Source organism: Copadichromis virginalis, linkage group LG17, assembly GCF_057382275.1.
Source record: "Copadichromis virginalis isolate Kocher_CV1m ecotype Utaka linkage group LG17, C_Virginalis_male_GT1.1, whole genome shotgun sequence".
Lineage (NCBI taxonomy): Eukaryota > Metazoa > Chordata > Actinopteri > Cichliformes > Cichlidae > Copadichromis > Copadichromis virginalis.
The window spans coordinates 4,607,919-4,626,085 of NC_140634.1; the positions used below are offsets into that span (position 1 = coordinate 4,607,919).

Consider the following 18,167-nt stretch of genomic DNA (forward strand, 5'->3'; position numbering starts at 1 on the left):
GTGAGGGTGTGGCCATGAAAACAATGTGACATGCCATTGGATGTTGGGACACATAATAACATGACGCTAAGCATCGGCCAGTGAATGTGAACTAACAACCACAAGGTCGCAGGTATGGCTGTACTGTAGGAAAAAATCCTAATATAAAAATATTCTACTGTGCATTTTACAGTTTTGTTCTGTTCTTCTAGAATATCATTAAAGTTACGTAAATAGACTGTGATTAACGTTAAATCACTGTAATGTAATAAAAACATTTTCATGATTATTAAATGTATCTGTCTGTACATATGCATTTTAGATTGTTAAAATACATTCACAAATGTATCATGATTTCACAAATATCTGTCCGTTATTTGAAAGATTGAACTGTTGAATTCAAATGTAATGCTATGGAAAAGTATATAACATGATTCCTATAAGCTTGTGTTACATCACATAAGTATTATTATCTTTGCTATTTAGGGCGATCGTGGCTCAAGAGTTGGCAGTTCCCCTTGTGATCAGAAGGTTGCCGGTTCGAGCCCCGGCTCTGACACTCTCGGTATTGTGTCCGTGGTCAAGACTCTTCACCTACCGCCTACTGGTGATGGCCAGAGGGGCCGATGGTGCGATATGGCAGCCTCACCTCTGTCAGTCTGTCCCAGGGCATGCAATCCATTATTATTTAAACCAACTGTTAACTGTATATTTCTGTACATATACGTATTATGATTCATATTGCCACATTCATTGACCTTGTTTATAGGTAATTTCATTGTTTGATCACGTTAAAATGTTCCTAATTTAATGTCTAAAAGCACTTGGAAAAGGCAGAATCCCATGTAAAATTAGCGCAAACTCTATTTTCATTACTGAAAATAACCGTATTTTTATGGGACAGTTATTTTCTGTTATTTTACGGTCGTATTTTGGCGCCCCAGCTGCCGGAATATTACCGTTTTTTTAAGATGTTTTTTTTAACAGTGTGGTGGAATAAAGTTGGAGTACCCGGAGAGAACCTGTAAGCTACAGAAAGGCCTCAGACTGGATTGAAAACTATGGACCTTTTTGCTGTGACGTGGCGATGCCGCCATAACTAAATATGCTGTAATGTATCTCTATTTATTCATTTCTATTCATCTCCTAGTTTTTTTAATGTGTTATTATTATTTCCTAAACAACCCGATGTTATTGGTCTGGTCCCTTAGGATGAGGAGGATGTACACAAACTCCTTGAAGACAAAATTACGCTTAGTTAGCTTGCTGGCTAAAGCTGAAGATAATTTATCTGTTCTGGGGTTAAAATAATCTTGAGCGATATTATCCGTCTTTGCCAAAATGGAGAGCAAAACAGGTATAGCACCAGTTACTGGGTGGGGCAGGGCATTGTCAATGGTTGGTTGAATTAAATTACAAAGTAATAGTGTAGTCTACAGCCTATTTGGTTACAGTCAAACATCCACTGAGATCCTTTGGTGTCATTGCTGGCAATGCAGGGTAGCATCTTGTCGAATGAGGTTGAATCTATGCAGGTGCAAGTTTGAGTAACTTTGTAGTAGACTGGTGGACACAGAAACTACAACAAGCCTTTAAGTAGAATGCCTTATCCTACAGACACTGAAGCTAGGAGATAGCCAAGGCCTAATCCAACTCTGAGTTTTATTATTTTCCTCATTTAAGAATTATTTTTTATTTACATTATGCTGATCTCTACAAATGCATAGCAAAAATGATGAAAGTTATCATATTATACTGATAATATTATACCGTGTTCACTCAAGGTAAACATGACAATGATATAACAATAATATGTGCAGTATATGAACAAAACTACTGGGCCACCGACACATCACACCTACAGCAGCTGTTCAACAGTGCCATCAATGAAGCTCCTGGCACACAGTTTTTGAATTGATGTTTGGCGGTTTGGTGTGTGTGCTACAGCACTCTGTAACTTGGTATTTCATTTCATTTTATTCATTTATAAAGCACATTTAATAACAACAGAGCGTTGACCAAAGTGCTGTACAACATAACAATTAAAGTTAGTGGTCTGCCACTTCGTGGGTGAGCTCCTGTGGTTCCAAAAGGTTCCACTTTGAAATAATAGCACTTACAGTTGATCATTCTATATCTACGAGGGAAGAAACTGACTTGTTATAGAGCTGGCACGCTAATGCTGTACCACGCTCAAATTCAGTGAGCTCTGTAGAATGGCCCATTTGTTTCTTTAGAAATGTTTGTAAAGGCAGACTGCATGGCTAGATGTTTGGTGATTTCTTTTTTTAGATTTACTTATAGGCTTGTTGCCTTTATTTGATAGGTCAGCAGTGGAGAAAAGAGGGGGAGAAAGAGCAGGAGAACACACAGCGAAGGCCCACAGGTCAACTTCAAACTGCATTTTAGCCACAGGACATATGAGTGATGCTAAGCCAGTAAGCTAAACTGGCAGCTCTGGTGATTTATTTCATAAATCTGTGGCAGTGGTACTGAAAACACCTGAATTTCAAGATTAAGCATTGTGTCCCGATATCGTTATCCATGGTGTCAGGAGCCTATCCCAGCTGCCACAGGATGAGAAGCGGGGTACACCTTGGACAGGCGGCCAACAATAATTCTCCTGTGAGGACTAACAGGACTTTGTCCTCTTTAGCAAAGTCTGATGTGTTTTAGAATTAAATAAAGTGCTTGAAACTGACTCTTACAAGAAGCTGAGTCAGATTTTTTAGGAACTTGCAAATAAAAGTTTGACACACTAATGTTGCCCAAATTACAATGATTTACCAGTTTTTATAGACTATAAAACAATCTGAATGAAATTTTCTGTCTAAAACTTGTACTGTTACTCAGACTGCAGTTTAATCTTAGTTTTAGGCTTTGAAGAATTTGACCAATAAAAGCCAGAACTACATACAGACAAACTGAAAGAGAGCATTAATCACACGCGCGGCACGCACACACTCACACGCTCCTAATTCTGTGTCCTAATTCATGTCAGTAGGCTTGCTTCGCTGACAGACAGTGGCCGCATGCATGCATGCAGGTCTTTGCTCTTTGCTGCTGCATGCGCCAAGAGCCATCTGTCCTGTAACAGAAAGAGCGGCGTAGATTATGTTGTCCAGAGAGAGAGAGAGAGAGAGAGAGAGAGAGAGAGAGAGAGAGAGAGAGAGTGTGTGAGAGAGAGAGAGAGAGGGAGAGAGAGCGAGTGTGAGTGTGTTTTTGTGTGTGTGTGTGTGTGTGTGTGTGTGTGTGTGTGTGTGTGTGAGAGAGAGAGAGAGAGAGAGAGAGAGAGAGAGAGAGAGAGAGCATTACGCACACCCTGATCTTGTCCACACAGAACTAGTGTGGCGCACAGACAAGCGGCAGCCCTCACAAAGTGGGAAGTTTTCGCCGAAGGATTCAGTGTAAAAATTAATCACCTTCATGTCGACTCTGTTGGATACTAACCCGCCGATGCTATGGTTACCTTTATTACGGTAGGAACAACTGATTTCATTTAACTGGGAACTTAGTGGAGTATTTTTGTCGCTGCAAAACTCTTTGGTTCTTTGACACCAGGTATAAGCCAAAGTGTGCGACTTGCTCAACATTATTTAAACGATGGTAACAGACTCAGATGCTCAGAGCTGCTGGATTTACAACTTGTACAAATGGCTTTAAAAAGTTTCAGAAATCCTGAATTTGGTAGAGAATCGCGTCTAAATATGTGCTGAAGATTTCGTATTTAGTTTAAAAAAAACTGTGTTATTTTGTGTTCACCGACTATTTCACCTTCTAACTTTAAGCTTTGGTCAGTAAAACCAAGTAAAAAGGGAAACTACCCAGAATGGACAAAGTAACGTATGTTGCACGTTTTCCTCGGAGTTTGGAACAGGTAGACTTGAAGGTTGGCTATTTACAAAGTTGGTTTACGCATACAAATGTTTGGAACTCCTGTTGTTTAGTCACACGCGGGAGTTTTACCAGCGGATCTGGCCGAATGCGCACGAGAACGATGTGCCTCTGGATTACCCACGCGCTAATTGCTCCTCAGATCGCGGTTAGTGGCTGTGAAAGTTGATGTGTCACGGATGACTCCTACAATAAAGGTGGCCTGTGCGCACTGCTCTCCCTCTTTGCTTGTTGCTCGTTCCGTGTGTGTGCGTGCCCGTTGTTTGTATACGCATGCAGACTAAAACCTGTTAGACCTAAGAAGAAAAAAAAAAGAAAAGAAAAAGTGAGAGCTCTCCGGGCGCAAAGATACCCTCTCCAGAATCTTCATACGTACTGAACTTCAGTACTTTAAATTAGTATTTTGTTAAAAATGCGCATGCAAGAAACATTCCCAACTCGTTTAAAATGAATGTGAAAACATACTTAAAATATTTGAATTGGGGTTGGAGTAGGTGCACGTGGGTACATTGTATAACCTTGTTCCCTTCCATCAAACCACCTCAGACTTCAGATTTCACTGTTGGCAGGTGTTAAATGAGTCGCATAATCCTCCCAGAAATACTGATGCTGTTAGCGGGTGCGTGGACTAACATGATGGCCCGATGAGGCGCGTGTATTGTAGGATCTGTGGTCTGGGCAGCTTTGTGTAATGGCGCGCATCTGTGGGCGTATTCAGCCTTTTTGGTGGATGAGTCCCTGCTGCTGCTTCTCGTACACTTTTCTGAGTACGTGCGTGCGTCGAAGTGTGTATGCACGCCAAGAGGCCGCCGGAGCAGCTGTTGCGGTGGCGGATTTGAGCCTTTCCTGACATCCAGACACACAGCAGGACTGGGAAATTAGGACACATGGAAGGAGGCGAGAGAGGGAGACACCGGCTCAATTCCGTAACTTTATGGGCACTTGAGTCAATGATGGCCTCCCAGGAATCCTGAGAGAAGCTGCTGCTCCAGCTGTGAGCTGTTGCGTGCGGGCATGCCATGCAGCTGCAGTTTAACAGCGTTCATTTTGTGCTTTACTGCAGGAAGAATGGAGAAAAAATAAGGAGTTAGGGTTGTGAACAGCGTAGGGGCGGTGCTCAGTGTAAGAACATGAAGTACAGTAGATATGGTTAAAAACACTATACTTTTATTGTGGATAGTTTAACTTTTTTCTCTTGTTTATGCATCTCATCTCATAACTTGTTTGTATAGTTTTTGTTCTACTTTCATTTCTTGTGGCAGTTTTTCTTTTAAATCACCTTGGTTTAAATTCCAAGAGTAGCTTGAGAAAACATGTCGGGAAATTATGAATGCGCAGCTATCAAAGGACTGCCGCCAAAAACACAACAACCAAAGATCAAAATCAGAGCGAGCTTATTTCAACAGAAACAAACGTAATGAGGCATAAAATCAACTTTAACGAATGTGCAGAGTGAAAATGGCAGAGATCGTGCCAAGAAGTTTGGAGGTGTAAAAATGTGCGACTGTAACTATACAACACCAAAAAGTGTGCTTAGTACATTTTTCCTCACCAGATAGAAACTTAAATAAAGAAACAGATGAAATCACTCGTTCTGTTTAATTGGTCTCTTGTTGACCAATGGAGTTGGATTGGAGCATCAGCCAGGAAAAGGCAGTCTGGGTGGGTCACCAGTGTTATCCCATCACAGATGTTTTGTGACATTTCCAGATGGACTGACCAGAAGCTGTAGTGTCCCCGAACCCCCTTCTTCTTCTGGAAATCTGTTCCCCTCAACATGTGATGTTTTTTCACCTCTCCTGCAGGATTATGTATAATTCACTTTACAACTGACATTTTTCTACATATCCAGAAACTGTACAATTAAATCTTTCCAAAAATGGCAAATTAGTTTTATTAGATCACAGAAAACAAAAAATCCAACAGATGTATGAGGGAAGGATAAAGCGAAAATGTATATATCAAAAAATGCAACCCTCTCAGGCTCAAATTAAACTTTTTGTTGCTAATGCACAACCAAGTCCTGCAGTGGTACTTCTGAGTAAAAAAACACTCATAAAATATGTATGTGGGGTTGTTAGTTTTTAACTCTTGCAAATCGACAACGCCTGCCTTGAGAGGGTTAACAACTTTTACCATGGAAATGAAAGTAGTACATTAGCAGGCAGGCTTTTACAGAATCAGTGTTGGGATATATTTAGTGGGACAAACCCAGAGAATCAATCTTGGATCCCATTCTCAGCTTTTTGTGGCTGTAACAAATTTCAAATTCATTTAGAGTTATGCAGAAATCACTACCGACAAGTCCTGTGCTATTAACATACTTTGGCTAAAAAACAAATTATTTAAAAACATGTATAGTGTGCTCATTTGGTATATTTTCCTGAAATAAACTTGTTTTAATTCAGTTATTATTAACTAACAGTGATGAGGGTATTCTTTCAGGATGGGCCTACTGCTCGTACTCAGCTTAAGGTCCATGCAAAATTCACAAAGGGTGATGGGCAGCAGGAAAAAAATAATCATTATATTCATCATGTTTCTTTTCAGTACGTTCACATGTGAGCTGAGTGCTCTGGCTGAGAGCACAGAAGCCAAAATGCCTTAATGTTCAAATATTCTTGTTGTGAAGTTAGTTAGTTTAAAGCAGTGGTTTTTAAACTGTGGGTCCCACTAGTGGGACATAGATGACCAAAAAGGAATATCAACAGGTATCTGCTTCTGTACTCGGATACGCCACTTTTCTGATATCTAGCATTGGAAAATGTGCTAATTACCAATATATTCACAAAGGCATTTATGTGTGCAGCACAACCTCCCACACTGAGGGGGAAAAACAATTAAACAATTAAATCATGAGGGTACAAAGCCTGTAATATGCGATGGTGCCTGTGGAAAAACTAGCAAAAGTCGGCTAGCTTATCTAGCATGGGACAGCTTCCTATCTTAGAACTTTGTGGGATTATGGAAATGGAGATTTCTACACTAGCACTTTGTTCTCCAGTACTCAACTTCTACCACACAATAGGAGGCCATTACGACATACGCTTCGTCAGTGTCTGTGTACAACTAAAAACTCAAACTCAAACACAAATAGGAAAATGGCACCACCTTATGGAGCTGTTCAGCAACTGCATTTTACAAGTTAATTATTAATTGAGATAAATTCTAAATAAGGCAGTTGAATCCGATAGTTGAAACAACAAATAAAGTCACAAAAAATCATGCAAAGTCCTTGCTCAGGTTTCTGACCGTGTTTTCCAGTTTCTGGTTCTGTACTAAAAAAAAAACATCTGAAAAGGTTCTGTTTGGTCTGTTTGAGCCTGTTACTGTTTGTAAATTAAACTTTCAAAATAAAAAAAGATGCAACAAGAAGCTGCAAATTAAAACAAATGAAAAATATTCAGAAATTATGAATTTAATTTCTCATTTATTTTCATTACATCGTGTTCTGCAATCATCTTTTCTACATTTTTGGTCAACCATTGAAACTTTAATGCAGTATTATGGACTTGGATTAAACAGAAAGTTGGCAGAACATGTTCAATCTAGCATTACTATTCCATAAAATAGTTGGAGAAGTGAAAGTGAAGAAATGTCACCTTCACAAGGACCAGTAGTAACTTTTCTGGTCCCAGAGGTCCATCTATAATGCCGACATCCCCAAAAGCCCTCGACTATGTTTGGTGTGAGATGCTTTTTGAGTGTTTTGTAATTAAAGTCAAGTACTCGAGACTTCAAGCACTTTTCTTAAAAGATTTCTGGTCAGCGAAGACCCATCAACATGCAGTTAAAGCCTAAATGTCAAGCAAATGAATCAAGAGCAGTCTTAATACCAAAAGGGTGAGGAAAGCAAAGTATTAGTGGGTTTACCACGATCTTTAATTTCCCTCCTGTCTTCCCTTGGTCTTTGGTGTGGACCAAGCTGATTCTTTCATCCTATGGTCACAGATTCTCAGCCTCGCCTGCTCTGACATGGTTTACACATTTAGCAGAGTGTTTACGCTGCACATTTTTATGACTAGTTAGAGCAAAACATACTGTAAGGATGGGGATTAGGCAGCTCTGCTCTGTAGAACAGAAACGACACAAAGCAGGGGAGTTGCAGACGCATGCACGTATAAATCCTCCACAATTCATTTAAGATGTTCATTACTTTGACCTGTAACCTTGAGTCTTGCTGTGATATAAAAGGCTCTAAATGGAAATCCTCATTAGCACAATTCTGTTTGCTTGTCTATTTTTTTTTCTTCATTTTCTTTAACGGTAATTCCCACAATTCCCAGAGAGTCAGAGTAGATAGAGATCATGAGGTTTCAAGGTGAGGCTTGGCCTTCCTTGCAGTGCAGTCATATGACAGTCCAGCTGTCCTCTTTCTGTTAGTTTTGAGACGGTAATCTTCCTCCCTGTCTCAACGATTTTCTTTATCTCCCTCACCTCCACTGTCTAGATCGTTATGTCCTTCATTCTTCACTCTTTACGTCTCCTTCCCAGACAGTTTTCTTTCCACTCACACTATTCCAAATTAAGAGGGAAACTCTGTGATGAATTCCCATAAAAAGCTTTTTAAGTGGTTATTTATGTATATACATAAAACCTGCCTGGCTAAACATAAGAGAGCCAGTATTCGGCTTTGCTGTCTTATGACCTTTCAAAATGTCAGTTTTTCCAGAACAAATTAATATCTATTTAATGGAGTTAAAACAGTAGCAGAAGTACCTAAATACCTCACTTTTTTGTCACTAAATTTAGAGACTGTGGCTGACTGAAAGCACTAAATGAAATCCTTTCAAACATCTCCTAACGCTCCTAATCTGACCTTGCACACAGAACATTTATGGGAAGTAGGTAACTAATCACAACGACTGCTTCCCGTTGGACTTGCAAGGCAAATTATTTAACTTGTTTATTTATTTCTGGCTATGCAAATTTGAGACATAAATCTGATACACAATCTTAGCTAATATAGCTTAGCTCCTCTCTGGAGGTCAATGCCAGCACCAGGGTGACTAGATCCCCAAAAAACAAATGTGGGCCAAAAACTGTTTCTGTGGAACAATGTGGGGCCTGTTACTAATGCTGGGAGGTAGTCTGAAATTTTCTTATCTAACTTAGAAATAAAAATAGAACTAAACTGTGCAGACGCACATCACACAGAGCCAGTCAAAATGTGGGACATCGACTCAGTTTGTGGGACAGGGGCAAAAGGCCGTATAGTCCCACATAAAGAGGGACATCAGGTCACCCTAGTCAGCACTGAGAGGTAACATTTGCATCCATATTTTTTTAATTTTTGTTTAACTTTTAGTGTTCCTTATTAAACAGAAAAGATTATGAGCTTTTCAAGTAAAAATTCATATCATGTGGAGATATGCTCTGCTGAATATCTTAGATTTACCAGGAGCACAGATATATCGGCATCTGTAGTAAAAGTACTCAATAGGGGATGCAGGGGTCGGATTGAGGGGCAACCACAGACAAGCCTGGCTACAAAACACAACCATTAGTTAACCAGTGACTTTTTTTAAATGCCAGATTGTTTTATGAAACCATTTGTCTGTGTTGTTTATCTCACGGGGTCAAAATAAATAAATAAGACAAAAAAAAATGAACTAAACTAAAAATAACAATTCTATGCTATATTCCATATCTTTTGTATTTAGCTACTCGACTATTCCCTTCGTCAAAAGGAGTCTGACGGTCAGATGGTGTCTAAAAAGATTATGTACACGTTTTCATTATTTTTGGTCACACTAATCCAATTTGCAACCTGATTTCATTTAGTTGTTATATCAGATTAAGATCTGGGGTCTTTCACCATTAAGATGATTATGGTTTCCCCGCTAAAACTATAAAACTGCAGGCAAAGTCAGGTCACATTCTCTTCCAATCTGTCAGTTTCAGCAGAGATTTATAGCACCCAAGTGGCCCATGCGTAATCTATGGTGCTTCTCACATCTGCTAAATTAACAGTCATTATTTGATTTGCCAAGACATGACATGGAGGTGCTGCTTTTACTACAGATTATGTTGTCTTTCATTTCTTAACGTCACTTCCATGAAAAATGACTCCCTTGGAGGAAGAGTTTTGTGTTTTTCTCTACTTTTTAGCAGCAGTGGGATCCCACTCAACTTTAATGTTTCATTGAAAAAATGAAAAAAAAGCACACATGTCCAATGTGTCTAAGATGATGCGCAATCTTCTTTTTCTCCGTATAGAATGAAATGCCTATAGGTGACGTCTGTGAGGACTGATGTGGCCACCTTTGATATTTGAGCTGGCAGTTGTTCAGGTGGCCTCGGGGAGAAACCTGCTGCCAGGTGTTTTTAACACAGACTCATAGTCATTGTACACAAACTCAGTTCCCTATACATGTCCCCTCATATGGTTTAATTCTAAACCAAACATAATACTAATCCCAACTAATGTTTATCTCAAAGCCCAGAAACCCCAAATTTGGGGTAATCATCAAAGAAATGTTTCCAGTGGTGTGAAACACATTGGCACTAACACTAACATGTTTTGCCATCTTTCTTTCTTTTCTTTTTTTTAAATTCTAGGTAGCCATCATTAGTGTATGACATAATATGGGTTTTGTCACATTTAAGCTAAAACTAAGTAACAGACGAACAAAAAGGTAGAAATTAAGTCAGCAAAATTTATGCACAGAATTCTGTGGTGGTCTATACCAAAACAGTAAGCCTTAATGTTAGTCAAATAACCCATTAAAATGCTCCTGAAGGTATCAACACTACGAACAATTAGTGAAGAGGTCTAATTCAATGTCTGAGGCCTAGCAGACGTTGGCCTGGCTTCCAGCTGCCTGTGACAGGACTCCCATAATCAGTTTGGCCACACCTCTAACTCAGTAATCTAGGTGGATGACTTAAAAACATCCAACTTCCTCAGAGTTAAAGTGAAGCTGTTCATAGAGGCTGAAAATGAATACTGTCTCAAGTGGCTCAAGAGGAACTGGAGTTTTTACCACTTCCACAGTGGCTTCATTTTTCAGCATTCTTCAGCCGTCCCTGGATTCCATTGTTGGCCTATCCATGCTTTTATCACTCAGGAATAAAGGACTGATTTTACTGATCTCTCTGTTGCATTAGTGACATTGGCTGGGGGCAAACACACCCTGTGGATACATTTCTGACTGTATGCTAAATTAGCAATTCAAGTTCCTGTTTACAGGGTACTCCTGAATGTACAGGCAACTATGATTTGATTACTTGATAGGGAAGAAAAAACAAAAGCATAATCATTCTCAGCCAAGTACTGAACTATGTTTTGTTTCTGTGATTTCCAAGTGAAGTGCATTTTTGATGCAAACTATAACTCACACTGAATGCGATGTGTTTCCTGTCTGTGTGTCAAGATTTGACTGAGTTATGATGAATGAGCGAGAAGAAGAAGCTTGGATTTATGACTTGGGTTTACCACACACATTATGTTTGACTCCCCAGTATAACTGGTCAGTAGGTTCATATTTGTGTAGCATTAAATCCATCATTCAAACATCTGAGTGAAGTAACAATAATCAAAGAACACTTTAAGTGAAAGGAGGCTTGTATAAATGTGGGGTGGTAATGCACTGGAAAGGCTGTTTGAATGATGTGTTTATGTGGCAGTTGGAAACATGAGAGCAATGCACGCTAACCCTATCACTAGACAAGGACGCTACAATTGGACTATTCTTCAAAAATCTGCATTAAATATTTATGAAATATACGGAGCTTGGAACTATGGTGCAGTGTGTATTAAATCAGAATGAAACCAGCTTCCATACCCTTGTCTTCCACCGTATTACTTCCACTGATGGCTGGCCTCTTATGGTCCAATGTAGTCATAATTCTAGTACTAGTTGCACAGGCTTTGCATGCTATAAAGGTGACTCACTCTTCGTCTGTGCTTTGCCTGGTGGTTTGCCTGACAGTAAGTTTATTTCCTGAGAGTCCTGTGCAGTATTGGGGAGTAACAGAATACATGTAACAGAAACAGGAGGTGGAAGCATGTAAATATAATAATAACCACTGCAGCCAAAAAGAGTGCCTGATGAGCCCAGTTGTAAGTGAGCTATTAAGACTCAACTTTACGCTGTGTTTGTGTTTTCCTCCGAAACAAAAAGTTCCGTTGAAGCAGCCTTTCAATCCCTCTCTCTGTCTCTCATTAGAAAAGTTGACCCAGACAACAAAGTAAAGCTAGTTTTCGGCTATGAGCCCGACACGAACCCGACGTATTAGCCAGAGGTCCCTTTATATACGCACGGAATAGTTTTCTATAGGAGATCGCTGCAAAAAGTGCAGCCTTACCTAATGTCCACACTACTGTTACTCATTTATATTAAAATTTAAACATCTAGTTGGTATTGGTATGGCAAGTAACCTTTAGTAATAGTAATAAATCACACAGCAATAGTACATTCATGTAGTTGTAAAAAGCATGATAATACACTCAACAAAAATATAAACGCAACACCTTTGTTACTGCTCCCATTCCCCATGGGATGGACGTAGAGACCTAAAATTCATTCCAGATACACAATATAACCATCCCTCCCAAACAGTGGTCACAAATCAGTCCAAATGTGTGGTAGTGGGCACATCTGCTATATTGAGATAATCCATCCCACTTCACAGGTGTGCCACATCAGGATGCTGATCTGACATCATGAGTAGTGCACAGGTGTACCTCAGACTGCCCACAACAAAAGGCCACCCTGGAATGTGCAGTTTTTTGCGCTATTGGGGGTCTGGGGACCCAGAACCGGTCAGTATCTGGTGTGACCACCATTTGCCTCATGCAGTGCAACACATCGTCGCATGGAGTCTATCAGATTGTCAATTGTGGCCCATGGGGAATGGGAGCAGTAACAAAGGTGTTGCGTTTATATTTTTGTTGAGTGTATATTAAGTAATCCAAAGTATTCAGAATACGTTACTCTCATTGAGTAAAGTAATGGAATACGTTACAAAATACATTTTGGGGCATGTATTCTGTAATCGGTAGTGGAATACATTTTAAAAGTAACCTTCCCAACCCTGGTCCTGTGTTCCTTTTCAAGACTGACTGGATGCTTAATCTGTAATCTGCACTATATCTGCTGCAAGTATTTGAGGCCTTTAATCTCACTTGTATTTCTATTCCGAGACCATTTAGTGATTTTACAAGCTACTTCACTTTTCAGTTGTTTCAGTTTAAGATCTGAAACACAACATGACCTGAACTGATTCTGCAATACTATTCCTTTTTTCACATTTAAACATGAACAGTCTGAGTTATGTCTGGATAATGAAAGATAAACACATTAAAGGCGTTGCACTTACTCATTTCAGTTTTTGGGTTTAGTAAAACCAAAGGGAAAGACAGCCCAGCTGATATACCGTATATCATTTGGTATCTAATATCATGACTTCTTGCTGCAAGCATGTGGAAGGACAATAGTGGTTAATTTGCCTGCATCTAATAAGCATTGCAAAACTAATGATAAAACAGAGGTTAGGCAATGCCTGACTTCCTCGAGAAACATGTTGCAAGTGATGTGGTGTGCTGCAACCCAGCAGTCAATAGATGTGTGAAGGCAAATTAAAAACTTCATGGGATATTCAAATGACTCAAATCTTTCAAATGATAAAAAACAGTCATTTGTCATAGTGTTTTCCCTGAGTGTAAAGGTCTTTATATGACTCTCAAACTATTTTTCTTAATGCCAGTAACATGTACAATTAGTGGCACTATGCTTTTTGCATGTGACCATATTTGACAGGAGTTATCATTTAAACACCACTGTTGGGTGTAACACGTTACAAAGTAACACATTACTGTAGCACGTTCTAGAGATGAGATATAGACATTGCATTTATTTTTTATTACACATTAAGGTTAAGAGCAGATGGCAAATGCAAAGTGTGTCCAGGACAGAAACAGCGTCATTATACCGCTAACGCAACTTCAACTCTTTGCTGAGACCTGTACAGACAGGATGCTAATGCTAATCTAGCCCAAAGACAAGCGTGAGTCTTAAACTGAAGAGGTAACAAAGGCAGTGATCAGTGGTCAGGCTTGCAGACTCTGTTTGGGCTGGTTTTCATCTTTGCTTTGTGTCATCAAGTTCTTGTTCATATGTAAAAACTAAAAGAAAGATCATATGTGTGTCCTTATTAGGATAGGGATTAGTGTTGGTTTGTGGGATTGTAGCCCCAGGGTTATATTGTTAACTGGTTATTATGAGATACTGCGTTTTGGGCTAATGTACAGAACAACAAGAAAACAGTGTAACGAGTAGTGTAACAAATTATTTTCTCTGGAGAGTAATTAACTAATGTGCCTCATTACTAATGTGTAATACAGTACTTTTTTTGAACAATGATCCCAGCACTGATTAACATGAGCCAAGCCTGGTTTTTGCAAGCTCCATCCATAAACATCATGGGTGAAATGCACGCACACACACACAAAGACCATGCGGTAAACGTGCTTTCTAACACTGCTAAGATGAGAATTAATGCAAATAAATGGTGAGTAACTCACTTTTGAAACCAGGTTCCCGTAATCTCTGAAGGAAATGCAGCTTGTTTGTCTTTTTGGCACTTCTACACTGGCTTCATCTTTCTGCCCCAGTGGTTTCCTCTTGCAAGAATCACACCAAAAATCAGTTGGCAGCAGCAGTGTTTTCCCCCTGGTACAGTATTACCATTGTGCTTACAAAAATGTAGTTTATCTCAGTTATTTGCATTTGGAACGTGATAACTAATGTGACAGAACCACAAGGTAGAATGTGTTAGATTTGGCAGCATGCAAAATTCAATCAGCTCAGACCAAGAGAGAAGAGAAAAATGAGTAAGGCTTACTCTTATTTTACATAAATCTGATAGTTTTTTAAAAATATATATAGTGTTTGAAATGTTTTGTATTAAAACAATTAACTGGAACAAGCAAATGATGAAATTTTCCACTGTAACATTTCTAAAAATAAGTTATTACTGTTGTTGTCAATGAATTTTCCTACCGAGCTGAATATTTCAGTGGGTAGTCTGAGTGTGTGTTATATATCCAGAGCATCAAACACTATCATTTTATCAAATGTCATTGGCACAAGGTGTTGTTTGGTGTTCTGGTCATATCGTAATTGGACACCAACGGATAATGATTCTGTTTTAAAGAAACATTCACAGCAAAGTCACTGTCAGAAGTTTCTTTTTTAAACATTCATTTTTCTGTTTTGCTTTACTTCATCTTTTCTGTTGCTCTCAGTTAGGTTTCTGAATTAAATTATGTGGTTTGATTTATGTAAAAATACATTTCACTTACACATCCTCAGTAAGCACTGATAACAGTCCCGAAGTGGTAATGGCACCAAGAGAGTACTTTTGACTGCTCAAGGCATCTGTTTCAAATGCTTATCTACTCCTATTGGTGCTATCAGAATACCGCTATATTGAAAAATTATCCTAACGGGTTACGAAGTGTGTTGCAATGTGACACTCAGGAGTCCTGAAGAAGCATCCATATGTGGTGACTTGGGAATACAAACAGGTTGAGGAGACCAAGGTTAGAATTTTTTTCGCATTCACCAAAAACCACATGGTTTGCAGAATACGTTTACATTGCATGTAAATGTGACTTTTTTCCCTAAACCACATTTAGGCAACTGCTTTGCCATTCTTAGTGGTGTTCAGGTTGTGTGTCAGGTTTCAGCTCATCAGCACTTTTCATTCAGCACAATTTTTTTGGCAGAATGAAAGAATTCAAAAATAAAGAAAGAAAATAACGCGATGAGCAATTAGAAATTCTACAGTCCGGTTAGTTTGCCAAACCACACCAAATCCACAGCCAAAATACTGACAGGAGGTAGTTAATAATTCAGTATGTGGTGGTTTCTGCTGTCCAAGAACAACGGCAGTCTTATTTGGGCAAGAATAATTAGGCATGTGTCTTTAACATTTCAAATCCTTTGAGCTAATATTACTTTGTTGGAAACTGTAACCTCTTGGAATACAAATAAAATGATTTTTTCTGTTTTTTGTAAAGGGGTTTAGGAATGCTTGTGTTCAAAGTGCCTGACAGCAGAATAAGCACCAGCACCCAGGGTGGAACAAACACATGATGAATGACTATACTTACGATGACCTCTAATGACAGCATTCAAACCCTTAACTTTACATTTACCAAAGTTTAATCAGAACTCTGTAATCTGTACACAAAACTAGTGAGTCTGAGAGAAATGTGTCATCTGTGCCATTTATTTCCTCAGAAGTTACATAGCCTTGGATCACGTCTAACAAATCAATAAACACATTCACACAAGCCTGCATTGGTCTTTCAAAGAAATAGGGCAAAAACTAATGACTGTAAAACACAGTTATCAATTTAGTTATCAGTCTGGCTTTAACTCCTGCCAATTTTCCTTTAACCACGGGACACACAGCCAGCAAAACACTCCTATTTGGATCTCAAGTCAGATGACAAATAGTGCCTGCGAGAACAAAACAGCAAAGCAGGTTCTATTGTGACTAAACTCACCATGGCTTTTGTCAGTTTGTTGTTGATTTTGCTGGCATGCTTGAAGAAATTTAGAACAGCTCACCAAGAGGAAGGCCGATCATGTGCGCCGAATGTGACACACTGCCTTAATGACTTATCTGATTGTCGTCTGTCCAATTTATCATGGTTTGAGAGCTACTTAATGATAATTACACAAAAGGGAGAGAAGTATAGATGCAAATCGTAATCTGACTTGGCAACACTAATCCGACTCACATGGTGAAAAGGAGGAAAAAAAGGAGATGATTTTAAAACTGTGATGTCACTTAAAGTTAAAGACTGATAGTTGTGCCTTTTACGTCTTTGAAACAAGTGGACAAAAAGATGGGAATTAGAAAATCACAGTATGACCAGAAGAGACAGAACAGAGAGAGGTTGAAGGCATCAAGCTCAATCGACAGCCATATGTAAAAGTAAGAAAACAGCAGACATAGATTAAGGAGCAAAAGAGGGAATGCACTTGCATTTGGCATCTCAAAACACTTAACGATCATCCAAAATTGAACAGGAAGCCTTGGCCCAAATATTGTCTGTTGGAGGGCCCTAAATAACAATAATGATAACTTGCCATCATCTTCAGTGTCTAGCAGGCTATAAATCACAAACTAACACAAAAGTGCCAATTACACCTGTAACTGCTGCTTGTTCCAGGGCAAGTCCCAGACCAATTTAGGGCAAAGAAGAGGACACGTCTGCTTTCGATTAGGGTTCAAACTGGCATATCAGATGAGTCTGCGTGCTTGAGCAGGCTGAGACATCCTGTAGTGCAACGATGCCAAAACTCCAATTGCCCATCTTACACGAACTGTAGAAAAACCATAGAGGCATCACAAAACTTGCACTTTTGCAGATCAGGACAAGTCCTTTTGTTTGAGGAATTCCAAGATGACGTGATATCAGCCAAAGTGCTTGACACACGAGACAGCTTTTCAGATACAATTGCAGACATATAAAAAAGGCAGAGACATGAAGGCCACTGAAGACACAGTTGGCCAAACAGACAACTAGTAATCCAATCACACTGAGAGAAGTCCACAATGGACTTTCACAGCAGGTAGACTAGAAGCAAAGGTTACTATCTTGGATTACTCTATTCTTGACATTATCATTACATTTGTTCAGTACAAAGGGGGGAATGAATCAAATATGTTGATCGTGTTGGTAGTCTGGATTATGCTCTAAGTAAAGCTTTAGTGCTATAAATCTTTAAAAGCCTTATTTTAGGGGAAATCATGCAGTTGTTTTTTCATCTTGGTGACCAGTGAAATGAAACCCGTGGCTCTGCCACACCTTTCCTATAGATGTTCTTACTCTGACCCAGAGACATTAAAAAGGCAAGACTTGCTTCCAGTTAGACTCGGATAAGATGCAAGAAATCAGGAAATCACAGTGATGTTAAAAGATGGAGATTAGGGGCCACAAGAGATGGAGAGGAGAGAGGTTGAACTCATCAGTCTCAATCAGCAGCCAGTAGACAGACTTCTTGATCTAACCAAGATAATCTTACAACCATTACAGCTTGTTGGCAGTCAGCTGTGCAATCTGTGCACTCCTACATCTAAATGACAACAAACATTAACAAAAATGGCTTGTGGTTTGGGTATAAACTGTATATTGAAAAATGGACAAAGCTTTCAGTTTCTAGTTTACACACCAGACTCGTAAAATTCGTACAAATATTTAGTGCGTTAGAGATCTATCTTAATGCAGGGGTTTACAGCGACCACATAATTTTGTAGCATTTTATTTATTT

The 18,167-nt window shown here is 39.2% G+C and overlaps 1 protein-coding gene across 1 annotated transcript in view; it reads left to right on the forward strand.

The window, feature by feature from the left end:
* Nucleotides 1-3,322: 3,322 nt before the first annotated feature.
* Nucleotides 3,323-18,167, forward strand: part of ntf3 (neurotrophin 3) — a 36,907-nt gene continuing 22,062 nt past the window's right edge. The window contains exon 1 of the mRNA XM_085436489.1: nucleotides 3,323-3,458. Within this exon, the coding sequence (XP_085292615.1) occupies nucleotides 3,441-3,458 (18 nt within the window). The 5' untranslated portion in view covers nucleotides 3,323-3,440. The remainder of the gene's footprint in view (nucleotides 3,459-18,167) is intronic.